This window comes from Mercenaria mercenaria, chromosome 9, assembly GCF_021730395.1.
Source record: "Mercenaria mercenaria strain notata chromosome 9, MADL_Memer_1, whole genome shotgun sequence".
Classification (NCBI taxonomy): domain Eukaryota; kingdom Metazoa; phylum Mollusca; class Bivalvia; order Venerida; family Veneridae; genus Mercenaria; species Mercenaria mercenaria.
The window spans coordinates 59,091,190-59,105,436 of record NC_069369.1 but is presented as its reverse complement, the minus strand read 5'-3'; the positions used below and the strand labels follow the sequence as shown (position 1 = coordinate 59,105,436).

Sequence of the window (14,247 nt, the reverse complement as noted above, 5' to 3'; positions counted from 1 at the left end):
TCTCCTAAACTATCAATGCTATTGCTTTAAAACTTGCAACACTTGTTCACCATCAAAAACTGACTCTGTACAACAAGAAACATAACTCCATCCTGCTTTTTGCAAGAATTATGGCCCCTTTTGGACTTAGAAAATATCATAAAAACACACGGGTAGGACAATATTTCTATTATACAGAGACAAAAAAATCAGATGAGCATCTGCACTCACAAGGTGGTACTCTTGTTTCATAAAGTTATGCCACCCTTTTTGACTTTTGGTATTCATTTATTATATCTTTCTTTAGTGAGAAAGCTTTTGAATAGTCGAGTGCTGCCTTCCGATAAACTAATAACAGATGCTTCTGGTTAGTATGTCTAATGACATATTGTTTTAGTCATATATTCACAATACTTGTTTCAAAGATCAAGTTCATAGATCCCATTTTCTTGCCAGTGATCCATTATTCCCATCAAGGTAATTATTAAAGGGGTGAACAGTATATTTGTCCCAGCAGGACAGCTGTTGGTCCAGGTTTTTTTATGTCCAACGAAATAAATGACTATCAGTTTTAAAAGAATTATGCAATGTTTTTCATTCCCTTGGAGGAAAGTAGTAGATGCACAGTTTGTCTACATACTAGTATTTTCAGCTTTAACTTTTTGATTTTCAAAGAGTTCCAATGAAACTTTACATAAATGTTGCCAATGTTTCATGTATTTGGCACATGTCAGATTCTATACCGCCAATTCCTAGGCCACTGGCCACAATCCAAACCCACTGGCAAGGGTACTCTACTTCAGGGATATTTATCACCAACTAGTGACACTTACTGCTGCTATATTGCCATGCATATGAATGGGATTTCTGAGTTCTTGTCATAACTGAATTTTCAACAACTCCTGCACAACTTTCCATCAATAAAACATAGATGTAACTTATTAAGGAAAAAAGACCTTCTGGCAGTTACAGTAGAACAAAATCAAAGTATCATACTGTATTGGTAATCTGAAGCCATGCTTCAAGGTTATAAAACAATGGTTTGGAGACCAGTCTCTGACTGCTGTCTTGTGATTAGTGAATTTCAAAATTTTGCTGCAAAACAACCAATCAGATTACAGAGCTTTGAGACTGGTCTGCAAACAGTTTTACAATCTCAGGTCCAGAAGAACTTATATGTGTAAATAACAATAAGTGAACAACAGTTAATAAATTCCAATTTATTTTATTCACTCAATACAAAATAGTCATACAAAAAAATATAGGTAAATAAATCTTGCAAAAATATTTTATTTAAAATTTTGTATTTACAATTTTGATAAAGTCTAAAAACAATATAATATCATGTTTGTTATATTGACCCAAACCCATATCACACAGCTCATATCACAGATCTTTTTGTACAAGGTCAAGGTCAAACTCTAAATAATTACACAGGCCTAAACTTGCATATCATGGCTCATATGTATGTGAAAAGATACTGGTAGGATTTCTTTACATCATATGTAATATGTCTGACACTCCCTACTCCAAAGTATTGTAGACATTAAAATGTCAATTCTAAAGTTTAAAGTGTTTCAGTGTGCAAAGTGGCATTTAATTGATGACACATGCTCCCAGGTTTATGTCAAGGTTTTCTAAATTAAGAAAGTACTCCTATTTAAAAGTAACTGAAAAACAAACACAACACCCCCCCCCCCCCCCCCCCCCCCCCCCCGAGATCTGCCGAACTTGAGGCAGCATTTTTTTTAAAGCACAAACACCTGTGTTTTGATGCTACAAAATCTTGGGTAGTGTCTCTACAAACATTGTTGTAGTGCTGCACTAAAACTCGTGAAGTGACCTTACACTTGTGTAGTGATCTGTCTATACTTGTGTAGTGACTGCTAACACTCGCATAGTGATTTAATAGCAAACACTGGTGTAGTGACTCGAAGATGTAAAAAAGCTTTCCACTGCATAAATTACACAATATAAATTTGTTGCTAAATAGAAAGTAGTAACCTTTACATTTACTTTGATACTAGTTTTTTGTCGGCTTTAATACCACAGCAATACAATTATAGATGAGGCGACTTTCCAGAATTTGATTGTGGAGGAAGACCTTTGGTACTATTATTTCATTATTTGCAGACACGTGGATGGAAGCACCAACTTTCTATATGCCAGCTGGATGGCTACCTCACATGGAAGAATTCTACACCTTAAGTGAGGTTTCAATCCCACAGTGGTGAGGGGCAAGTGATTCAACCATTCAGCCACAGAGGCCCCTTGTGACACTACAGAATATATCAAACTACATGTTATTGATATTAAGATTTTTCATAATCAGTCATACTAGTCTTTCAACCTCAATTATATTGTGTAATACTGCATTAAAGCTACACATCCAAATAACATAGAAAAAAATTGTAATTTATTGTGATATTCTTGCCAGAAACAAATATTTAAATAGAAACTTTCCACATACATCTGTATACATACACATATCAACCTCTACAGATAAGAATATAAATACATTTAATATTACCTCACATACATTTAGTTTTACAGTTATTACAAAATTTATAAAAACCATTATATACATTCATGATGTGTGTGTGGTGGGAGTGGGAGTAACAAAAAAAGCTTGGAATTTGATCTTACAAATCAAATTATCATTTGTACAGTAACTTGCTACAATTGTATTACCTAAAGGTCTGTTAACCAACCAACATGAACAATATCCATTATAATTTCTTTAATGATTACCCATAGTGCTTTTATTAGCTGAGCATGACTATAAATCAATGAATGACATTTGCGTTTTAAAGTTCCCAAAGCTGATATTAATTTCTTAGAAACTCTCAAACCCGTGACCTGCAGAGGTAAGAGAAACATGCAGAGAGGCAGGCAGGCAGACGGACAGACATTGGTCGAATTCAACCAGATACTGGTCAAAATGTAACAGAATCCCTTATTTTGCTACAATATAAAAGATATATAGTTTTAATATCATGGTATTGCAATCAGATATCACACATAAAGACGATATAAGATCTCTTCTAGGAAGACTGATTTTTACTTTGGTAGATAAACAAATATTTCAATATGATATAACTAAACATTAGTTAAACAAAAAGTATTGAAACAAGAGCTCATAGAACATAAAATGCCCCCCTTGATGCATTCAGTAATTGCAAAAGAAACAGAAATTATTTGCTCACTGTAAACAAAAGTTCTTTTGTTCTGGTTCAATGTGACCTTGACCTTTGATCTATTGACCTCAAAATCAACAGGGGTCATCTGCTGGTCATGATCAACCTCCCTAATAAGTTTTGTGATCCTAGGCCCAAGCGTTCTCAAGTTATCGTCTGTAAAGGGTTTAACTGTTCTGGATCAATGTGACCTAGACCTTTGGCCTACTGACCTCAAAATCTATTGGGGTCATCTACTGATCATGTCCAATCTCCCTATCAAGTTTTGTCATCCTAGGCCCAAGCGTTCTCAAATAATCCTCTGAAAACAGTTTAACTGTTCCGGGTCACTATAACCTTGACCTTTGACCTACTGGCCTAAAAATCAATAGGGGTCATCTGCTGGTCATGATTAACTTCTCTATCAACTTTCATGATCCTTGGCCCAAGTGGTCTTGAGTTATTGTCTGGAAACCGTTCAACTGTTCCTGGCCAATGTGATCTTGAACTATGACTTAATGACCTCAAAATCAATAGGGGTTATCTGCTGGACATGACCAACCTCCCTATCAATTTTCACGATCCTAGGCCCAAGCCTACTTGAAATATCTTCCGGAAACCATTTTACTGTTCCTGGTCACTGTGACCTTGACCTTTGACCTATTGATCTCAAAATCAATAGGGGTCATCCGCTGGTAATGACCAACCTCCCTATCAACTTTCATGATCCTTGGCCCAAGCAGTCTTGAGTTATTGTTCGGAAACCGTTTTTCTGACCTTCATCTTTGACCTACTGACATCAAAATCAATAGGGGTCACCTGCTGGTCATGACCAACCTCCCTATCAACTTTAATGATACCAGGCCCAAGCATTCTTGAGTTATCATCTTGAAACTGTTTAACTGTTCCAGGTCACTGTGACCTTGACCTTTGACATACTGACCTCAAAATCAATAGGCGTCATCTGCTGGTGATGACCAACCTCCCTATCAACATTCATGATCCTAGGCCCAAGCATTCTTGAGTTATCATCCGGAAACGGATTGGTCTACATACCGACCGACCGCCAGACCAACATCTGCAAAACGATATACCCCTCCTTCTTCAAAGGGGGGCATAATAAGATCTGTCTCCACAGTCAAGATGTTATACCTTACATAGTGGTCTTAGTTTAAAACACAGAAGGCCAAACAAGATCAATGACTGAGGTAAATAAAAGTCTGCAAGATCACTATTCTAAAGTCACCAATCAGAATGTCACAAAATGAAGTACCCATGAAGTACACAACAATTACCATTAGCATAATTATTATAATGTACATGTATATACAATATATTAATATGTTTACAATACTGTAAACTAATATCACAGTCTTCAGATCCTTACAAAATAATAAAAATGTCATTAATACTGGCCAACACACTGTGAATAGCCTCCCTTGTATTTTACAAATGGTGTTATTTTGAAAAGGGGTGATAACTCCTGCTTTAAATCATACATAACAAATATGTAGCATATCAATTGTAAAATCATGTGAAGATAAGTATGTGGAATATTTTTGTCTTACATAGTACCAGTGTCTACTGTCAGCACTATCATTTCAAATGATTCAATCAAACCTGTGTTGAGTATCTTACGTGAACAGAGTCCACCCAATTCTTAAGACCTGAGAACACAGACCACATGACTCTTCAATTTTAACATTTGCAGAGTACCTAAACCTGTTAATAAAGACAACCCAACAAACAAACAACATTTTTGGCTTTTCCATAGCATGGTCTTCACTTATAGGTTTGACAGTACTCCTGCTTATCTAGGTATCAAAGTAACAATTGTTAATACTTCCACAATATAAGGGGGCTTCTAACTGGTTCTTGGTTTTGGCAAATAACTCCCCAATCTTTACCAAGTTATTCTACAGCTCATATCTTTAACAAAAAAATACATAGCGCCATTAATTTTTTTAAAAATCTAATATTTAAGCTGTATATGCTCGCCTTAAAGTTTTCCCCAGAATTTTCCTGATAAAGCTCTCAATGTATTTTCCATGATTATAAACACTTGTCCAATCAAAGTGTAGTCTATGTCACTGCAAGTTTGCCCAAACACTTACTTCACTCTCAACTCCAGTTACCTCAGATGTAACAACTGTGTTTGCCAGCTAGCATATAATAATATTTTTAGTGCTATTATTTTCTCTAAGATTTTGAATCCAGCATGTTTTGTGAAAACTCCTTTTTTTCAACTGCTGTATTTTTCAGGATGAACAAGTTAGAAATCAGCACATTAATATCCCGTTACGATTTAGATTGAAACTTTCCTTTCATTTTTTTGAAAGCACCTGAAATTCCCGAGCCTGATGACATTTTCTGGTAGTTGATATCATGTTGTGCGGCAAGGTCATGAATGTCCTGGTCTGACATCTGATGTATACGCTGACGCAGCGTATCCTCTAGGTTATGATCTGCTTCAAACCCGTACATGTGCTCCCTGTAGACCCTTATCTGATCTATCACTTGGCATATTGACCTGGAAAAGTAAAGTGTAAATTTTTGGTCTTTGCTCATTTGTTTCATTTGGTTTTTCGTCCTTTATCAAGAGTATCAGTTTATATAATGGCAGTCAGTGTTCCTAGTTTCTGCAACATTACCAGCTGAGTTTCTGCAAGTATCACATGAATAGGAGGCAGCAGACAAATGGCTGACTGGCAAATTAATTCTCAAGATCTGATGTATGGAAGTGTAGGAGAAAGATATCCCAATGATCAAAAGTCATTGATCTCTTGATCCAACATCAGCCTACGAGCTCCAACATTTGGCAGTTTTAACCCTTACCATGCTAAATTTCTATAATGTACTTGTCCATTTTCCAATTTGGACAGTACTATTCACTGTTAAAAGGGCTGCTTACCAAAAAGATACTGACAATGGCGAACATTGCAGATCATGATCAGACTGCAGACTTTTGTCGCTATTACATAAATAAAAGAAATGTTACAGTACAACTTGCATTACTAAACCCCCTAGTGGAAGGGAAAAACACAAGTGGCCTCTTAATATATAATTTGAGCCGTGCCATGGGAAAACCAACATAGTGGTTTTGCGATCAGCATCCGCGCAGTCTGGTCTGGATCCATGCTGTTCGCTTTCAAAACCTATAGCAATTAGAGAAACCGTTAGCGAACAGTGTGGATCCTGACCAGGCTGGTCTGGATCCATGCTGGTCGCAAAGCCAGTATGTTGGTTTTCCCATGGCGTGGCTCATATGTTCTTTAACAACACAAAATGGGCCTAAAAATGTGGTCTTCTAATGGAAAATTTATTTGGTATAAGTGGTATCTTAACAGACGTGGTCTCTCCAGTTTGTGATAATTTTCTTATTGCCAGCTATAGGTAAGGTCAATAAAATGTTTACCTAATTTTTCCCCACTTGTACATCTGATTGGCAAGTCTAAATCCTCCTATTTCAAGCTGCTGTATGTGCAACAGAAAGATGACAGCAGAGGGAATTGTGGGATATAGATGGCAATCTTTGTCCTGCTGCATTAGCGATAATGGGTCATTCTTCAGAAACATCTGAAAAGAAACAAGCAAGAAATAAAATACCTTACTATCAGTGATATTAACAGAGAAATGATTAGCAAAAAATGTCAAATTACATAACTTACATAAACAAGAGCTGTTGGAGGACAGCAACACACGACTATTCAACAGCCTTGTCAATTGAATGAATACAGAAGTCGAAACAGGGTTCATAATTTTGTAAAACTGCAAAGCAGAATTATTGAACACACAAAAAAGCGAGTCCAATAGCTCTACCTATTCTTTGAATAGTCGAGCTAAAAATAATTCTTCATATTATAAACATGAACATAAAATCTTGTATTCTGATTAGTTTTTATCTGACACAACTTTTTCTGAAACCTACCCTAGAGGCACAGAGTTCATCAAGTATGGCGGTGCATTTTGCTGGCAGACTTTTCCAGGCTGGTAGCTGCTTGACAATGAGGTTTTCAAGGCCATCCAGTATTGCCATACTGGTAGCAAAGTTACGCAGTTCCACACAGGCATGGCCGATAAACAAGAACTTGGACAACAAGGCAATCTGTGTCTGAAAATAAGAAATTTCTTTCAAATTATGTTTTTTTTGTGTGTGTTTTTTTTCTCTAATATTTAGACACATCAACACAACACAGGTCATATGGCAATGTTCCAGCTTTAGTAGTGGTGATGAAACACTCAGGCACCTGGGTTGAACCAGCAACATCCTGCATGCCAGCTCGATGGCTTCCTCGTATGATGACCTGAGCAAGACTTAAACTTACAAAGGTGAAGGACAAGTGATTTGAAGTCCACACCATAACCAATCAGCCAAAATGGCCCAGTTCTATAGAAAAAAATTTGGTTACTGCTTGCCTGAGGAAACTGATTGATGCTCTAAGCGTAAGGTAGCATAGTGAGTTAGATTTTACGGCTAATGGACACAAAGAAGTCGTACCATCTATACACATTTTGTAGTCACATGATAGAACAATTACTGCTGCCATTTCTTTCTTTAGTGAATTATTAACTGGAAATAACTAGCCCTGATAAAAATGAGACATATAAGAAACAAAGCAAGCAACTTTCCAAGCAATCACTCAAACACTTCCAATATCCTCAACAGTGGAAAACAAACTCCCATTTGGGGTGGGGGGTTAATATTAATAATCACAGACACCTAATATGACACTTCCTGAGCATGATAAAATTTGTGTTGTCCCTATCTATCATGATATACAAAGATCTTCCTATCACTCATCCACTCTTGTAGAATGTAAAACTAACCTTTGGATTACTACATGCGACAATTTCTCCAGCAACCCAATGTGACACTTCCTGGGCATGGTCAATCATTTTTTGTATGGCAGCATCATCGTGTAACGGCTCCACAAATAGACCAACTGTATCCTCTACACCACTCCTACAAGTATAAAACAAGTTTATATAAGTATATAAAGAGTACATGTATATCAAATGCATTTCAAAATGATGCCAATTTAATATGTCACTTAAAAAACAAGAGTGCAGGACTGTCACAAAATACGGCCTAATTCAAGGGCCATACTCCAAGAGTGCCTGGGGCAATTTGGGTGGTTTCAAGGGCCATAATCCAAAAGTGCCTGGGAAGATCTGAGTGGTTTCAAGGGTCATAATCCAAGAGTGCCTAGGTACATTTGGTTGGATATCGAACTTGGCCGAGATATTATGCCCACAAATATTGTCAGCAAGTTTGGTGATGATCGGATGAAAACTGTTAATAGAGAGTGGACAAGGCTCAATTCGCAGTTTTCGAATATTTCAAGGGCCACAATCCAAGAGTGCCTTGGGTAATTTAGGTGGTTATTGAACTTGGCCGAGATATTATGCCCACAAACACTGTCAGCAAGATTGGTGAAAATCGGATGAAAACTGTTCGACTTAGAGAGCTAACATACTTTTGACACCGACCGGTCGGCCACCCGCCCGCCACAGGTGTTCACATAAGACGCCCTGCTCTCTTAGAGACGGGCATTTAAAACAAACTACATTTGCAATATAAATTTCACATAACTTCAAAGTATTTTACAACTTCTAGTAAAAGTCTGAAGATTTCAATGAAAAAAAAAAATATTCAAATAATTCATATATGATAATAATGCAATATGAAATTGCCCGGTATCTTAATAAAAAATTTTTTTGTTCTGACGCTTGACAAATTTTAAAACATTTAAGACATTTTACGTTATATATAGGTACCTTCTGGCCATAGCTGGTGTTTTCATGCCCTTCATTGTGAGAGCCACGCCCACTCCTCGAGATTTTGAGTCGAGGTAATGTACTGGGTGAGTACGCTGAAATATTGCCTGTAACAAGAATAGAGGACATTTCATAAAGAAAATGCAAAATAAAATTCTTGTATGAAAATCAAATGCTGTAAGAAGAAAATAATAAAATAGATTTTAAATTTTACCCTAAACTTTGTGTGATAAAAACCAAATTCAGCTGCCAAGAAAAGGAAGGTAACAGAATTTTTTACAGAAACTAAGCCGCACCATGAGAAAACCAACATAGTGCTTTTGCGACAAGAATGGATCCAGACCAGCCTGCGCATCTGCGCAGTCTGGTTAGGATCCATGCTATTCACTAACAGTTTCTCTATTTGCAATAGGTTTTGAAAGCGAACAGCATGGATCCTGACCAGACTGCGCGGATGCACTATGTTGGTTTTCTCATGGCACGGCTCATTTATTAAAATCACGTGACAAAACCTAGCAAACATCTACATAACAAGTTCTATTGATCAGAAATTATGTATATAAAGCAAAACACCTGGTTAAAAAAAAGATAAAAAGTTGACCTGTTCAATTAGACAGAGCTGTTCAGCGAGACACTGCGCTGTATAATCAGCAAGCATGAACGTATCAGTCCTCCTAGCTCGCTGTAAAATCGGAAATACTTCTGGGTTTTCCATGCTTCGCCGACGCCGTTCTACACATACTGCTGATATTGTCACCTTCCCAGCTTTTTCTTTAGCACTGGATTTACCGCGGACCAGGGCCTTGAAAGATTCCCACTGAAAGAAATCAATTTACCCTAAATTATTTAAACAACCTTTTTCTGTTTTCTTGTACAAACTATTCCTTTTCCACATTTTAGTAAAATACACTTTCATCTTATTATTAAGAATTTAAATATATCTTTCTCTTACTGAATGCTATATTCAGTTTTCTGGTGAAAAATTGGCCTAGAATGTTGTTAAAAAATTAAAATGATGAACAGAGATAAAATGTAAAAAAGTTTGGAAAGTTCTACCAGTTCATATTAAAAATTACTTAATCCTCAAAAATCATGGCGTTATCCTACAAATATAAAAAGTGGTGGTGTTTCAATAACTAATGTTACCAACAGAGTAAATATGGACAGAAGTTTTATATATGGCCTAAGTTAAGGTATAATTTTATACTAAATGATATAACTGCGATTATGGAAAAAAAATATTAAAAGTTTATCATAATTGTTCCACCATTAAACATGTATACATCTACAAGGGAGACAACATCTATTCTACCATTATACCTCAAGGGAGATAACTATGCAGTAACTACTGGGTAGCAGAGTTTAATGTTGAGTACAGGGTGTAGGTTACAGTAACAATATGCATTTAAAATCAAGAAAATTGTTACAAACACTGATTCATGGTGGCTGATTTGTGCGATTTACGTTAATGCCATCTGTTCATCCCACTTAATGTTGTCTTTACACAGCAACATGTTGAAATAACAAACAAGCGAATGAAGTATTGCCATGCAATAAAAAAGTCCATACTTATCTAATGCACTTATGTGTATGATGTCATCAGTATAACATTCTGTAGTTTAATACATAATTATTGCAAGTAACACTTATTGTTTTGACTTAACATTTTGACCACATACATAAGACATCAAAAATTCTAAGTTAGTTCGCATTTTGTTAATTAAAATTTATTAAACAAAATACCAATTTACTACATTTCATTTTAACTTAGCAGAAATATGAGAAACTAGATGTAACAAAATTTATCCATTTAATGTATTTTTTTCCTGAAGAAAATATTACATAGATTTTTGTTTAAAATCATCTGGTCTATAGGACACATTCTTGATTTGACATGGTGACTATTTTACTGGAATATATACCCCAATTTTATTCAGTAAATTTACAGCATAAATGGATATGTGTTAGAGTTAAAAGGTTTTTGATTGACATTATAGTTTTTAACCCAGTATGACCAAATAACTTTCCTGTTTCATTAGGTAACATTTTACAAGTTTCTTAAATTAGGATTTTTAATTCTTGAGTGGTGACAGTCAATTTTAAGAAAGGCAACACTGACTGCCAGGGGTTAGCTTCCTTGACACTTGGTCTCAGGGAGCTAAAAAGTCTCTACTTATCTAAATGAGATCTTTGTAATGATGAGTAATAAATATTTTTTATAATTGTTGCAATTCTTCATTTTCCTTAAACTCATTTCTAAATCTTATTGTGCTTTTTTATTGTTAATTAAAACACATTTAACATTGCATAACTAGCAATGAAAACTTGTATTTATTAAAAATTACTGAAAAAATACCATAGTTTTAATTGTTATATGCGCATATGCTATTTAATATTATACAATGTTGTTCAAATATCCATGTATGGATGAAAACATTTCAGACTGGACATGCAAAGAGACTTGAAATATTTGACCTCAAATGTGACCTTGACCTTTTGTCTAGGGGTCTGGGTGTTGCACATGACATATTTACTCATTATGAGGAATATTTTGTCAGGTAATACCAAAATCCCTTGATAAATGGCAAAGGTATTGAGCAGACATGAAACAGACCCTATTAACCTTTAACCTCCAAGAGCGACCTTGAGAACTGACCTAGGTGTTCTTAGAGTTGGATGATGATACATTATTATTAGGAACATTTGTGCCAAGTAACATTAAATTCCCTTGATAAATGGCAATATGGAGCAGACACAAAACAGAAACTGTTATTCTTTGACCTCAGTGTGTGACCTTTGAGCTGGGGGTCTAAGAGTTGTGCATGGCACATTGTCTTTATATGGGAAACATTTTTGCAAAGTACTATCAAAATTCATTGATTGAATTATGGAGTAGACAGGATAAAGCACAAATGATATTTATCCTCTATGTGTTACCTTGAGTCAGATTTGTGCAGAGTACCATTAACATCCCTTGATGGAGACACAAAAATGCTTGGACAAAAAGAAAGACAGAAAAGTAAAACCCTATACTCAATCAGACAGACTAATAAAATGAAGTGATTTAACAAAAACTTCAAGTGGCAATTTAGCCATCCAACATGTCAAATCTCAACTTTTTGCTGCACCAAACATTACTTTTTCACGTCACCAATTTCACCCATGTAAAGATGTTAGTAGAGCAACATACGGTAATTAAATCAGTGACATAGTTATTTTTCTTCAGCTTCTTTTCATTATTTTCAAGTGTTGCTGCCAAAGAACAAATAATTAAAAACAAAATGGCATAAGTCAGCCACCACCATGATTATCCAAACAGTAATTACTGTCTGCAAATTGTAAAACACATTTACAACAAAACATTATCTTTTCAAGCTAAAACCATCTTATTCACTTAAATTCTGTTTTACTGAGTTAAACAGGCAGACTTAGCATATTCCTCTCAAGTTCTGCCAAGTCTGGCATAGTTGCCTGACATGGCATAAGGAATTCCTCAAATCTGGCATAACACCAGTCATGTTAACTTAAATATACATGTATACAAAATAACTCTTTGCCTATGTTTCATTGGTAAGATAAAAAGCTTAGTGGTTTTTCTTAAATCACAAAAAAACATGCAAGAAACAGAAAAGTTGTCCAAAACCAGTAAATCTTCAATTATAATTTAGTTCACACAAAAATATTTTTCAAATGCATATTGTTAACAATATTAATACATGCATTACTACATAGCTGCAGTAACAGGGGAGATAACTATAGTAGAGTTAAGACAACTTTTTTTCATGAATTACCTCCTTCTTTTTCTCAGTCTGGGTTTGCTATATAAAAGGTGAGAGATACAAAAACGTATTTAAACTATAATATAGTATAGTTGCAGAGTATCCTCTATAAGCACACTCCACAAGATGGGTCAGCAGGTAAAACAAAGCTTACAGACAAGTCATGCATTCATATATAATGGTCGATTATACTTCACCACATTTCGGAAACACAATCAGTCAATATTTATAGGTTATTAGATTATTATCGAGAAATATGCACGAGATGTGCAGCGGAAATACTGCATGATTTTTGGAGTGAAATATTATTCCATGGAAGAAGGAGTGCATATTTCTTGATGCAAATCTAATAATCTTTTTTATTACATACACATCTACACTCAAAATTATTATATAAATGATTATTAAGCCCGAGTGAAATTGAAAATATTATCGTTAAAGAACTCTTAAACGCGACTACATACATGAAACTGACATCACACACCCGATATGAAATCTTAACGTCAATATGGAAAAATATTGATGCTTCAGTTTCCTTTGAAACTTAAGTCTTAACAGAGTTTTTAAATGAGTATGTAACCATGCAGAATCATTAATATTCACTGAGGACTTATTTTCATGGTTGCATCAATCCATGAAATTCAATCCCAACAAAAAACAAGAGCACCGCAATGCGGAGCAATATATGCCCGAAGGTATAACCTTTGACTCCTAAGTGTGACCTTGACCTCAAAGCGGGCCATCCGAAACATGTACTCTGCACGTCATCTCTATGTGGTGAACATTTGTGCTAAGTTCCTTTAAAATGCTTCAAGCAGTTCAAAAGTTACAGAGCGGACAAGAAACAAATCATATGATCTGTTACCCATAAGTGTGACCTTGATCGTGAAGCAAGCCATCCAAATCATGCGCTCTGCACGTCTCCACGATGTGGTGAACATTTGTTTTAAGTTTCTTCAAAATCCTTCAAGGGGTTCAAGAGTTACAGAGCAGCACAAAATTGCAAATAGATGGACAGACGGACACTGGCATCATAACATAATATGTCCCTTCGGATGTTTAAAAAGTTCCCATTATTGTATCTTTAAAACTGCAAATCTAAGAATTCTTGTCTCTTGGCTGCTTAAGATAGGCGGCTGCTTAAGACAGGTGGCTGCTCAATGGAGGTGGCTGCTCAAGGGAGGTGGTAATAAGAATAAAATATCAATTAGTTAGCTGACTGACTGCTTAAGGCAAGTGGTTCTTTAATACAGGTGATCACTAAGGTAGGTTCATAATGTATGTACATATTTTCCTAATGAAAAGCTAGATATTCAAGCGAACTAGTAAGTTGGAATTGACAATAATTGTAATATGTTATTAACTGTATAATAAACTGATGAAATATGATAAATAAATCTCTTTCTACTATAAAATCCTTTCTAGGGGACATAAATTTAATAAACTCATGTGAATGAGATATCAATTAGCTGTGATATTATTTTCAAAAAATTCATGATCTGATATACAGCACTGCATGAATAATTCTGAAACAT

At 35.4% G+C, this 14,247-nt stretch overlaps 1 protein-coding gene across 7 annotated transcripts in view; it reads right to left on the bottom strand.

The window, feature by feature from the left end:
* Positions 1–1,228: 1,228 nt before the first annotated feature.
* Positions 1,229–14,247, bottom strand: part of LOC128559530 (kinase non-catalytic C-lobe domain-containing protein 1-like) — a 73,694-nt gene continuing 60,675 nt past the window's right edge. For 6 of the 7 annotated variants that reach the window (XM_053551489.1, XM_053551487.1, XM_053551490.1 and 3 more), the window contains 7 exons: positions 12,725–12,751; positions 9,535–9,750; positions 8,934–9,040; positions 7,983–8,118; positions 7,084–7,266; positions 6,571–6,731; positions 1,229–5,685 (listed from right to left, as the gene is read on the bottom strand). In XM_053551489.1, coding sequence (XP_053407464.1) covers positions 5,454–5,685; positions 6,571–6,731; positions 7,084–7,266; positions 7,983–8,118; positions 8,934–9,040; positions 9,535–9,750; positions 12,725–12,751 — 1,062 coding nt within the window. In that variant the 3' untranslated portion in view covers positions 1,229–5,453. The remainder of the gene's footprint in view (positions 5,686–6,570; positions 6,732–7,083; positions 7,267–7,982; positions 8,119–8,933; positions 9,041–9,534; positions 9,751–12,724; positions 12,752–14,247) is intronic. The other variant, XM_053551491.1, reaches the window with a different exon arrangement.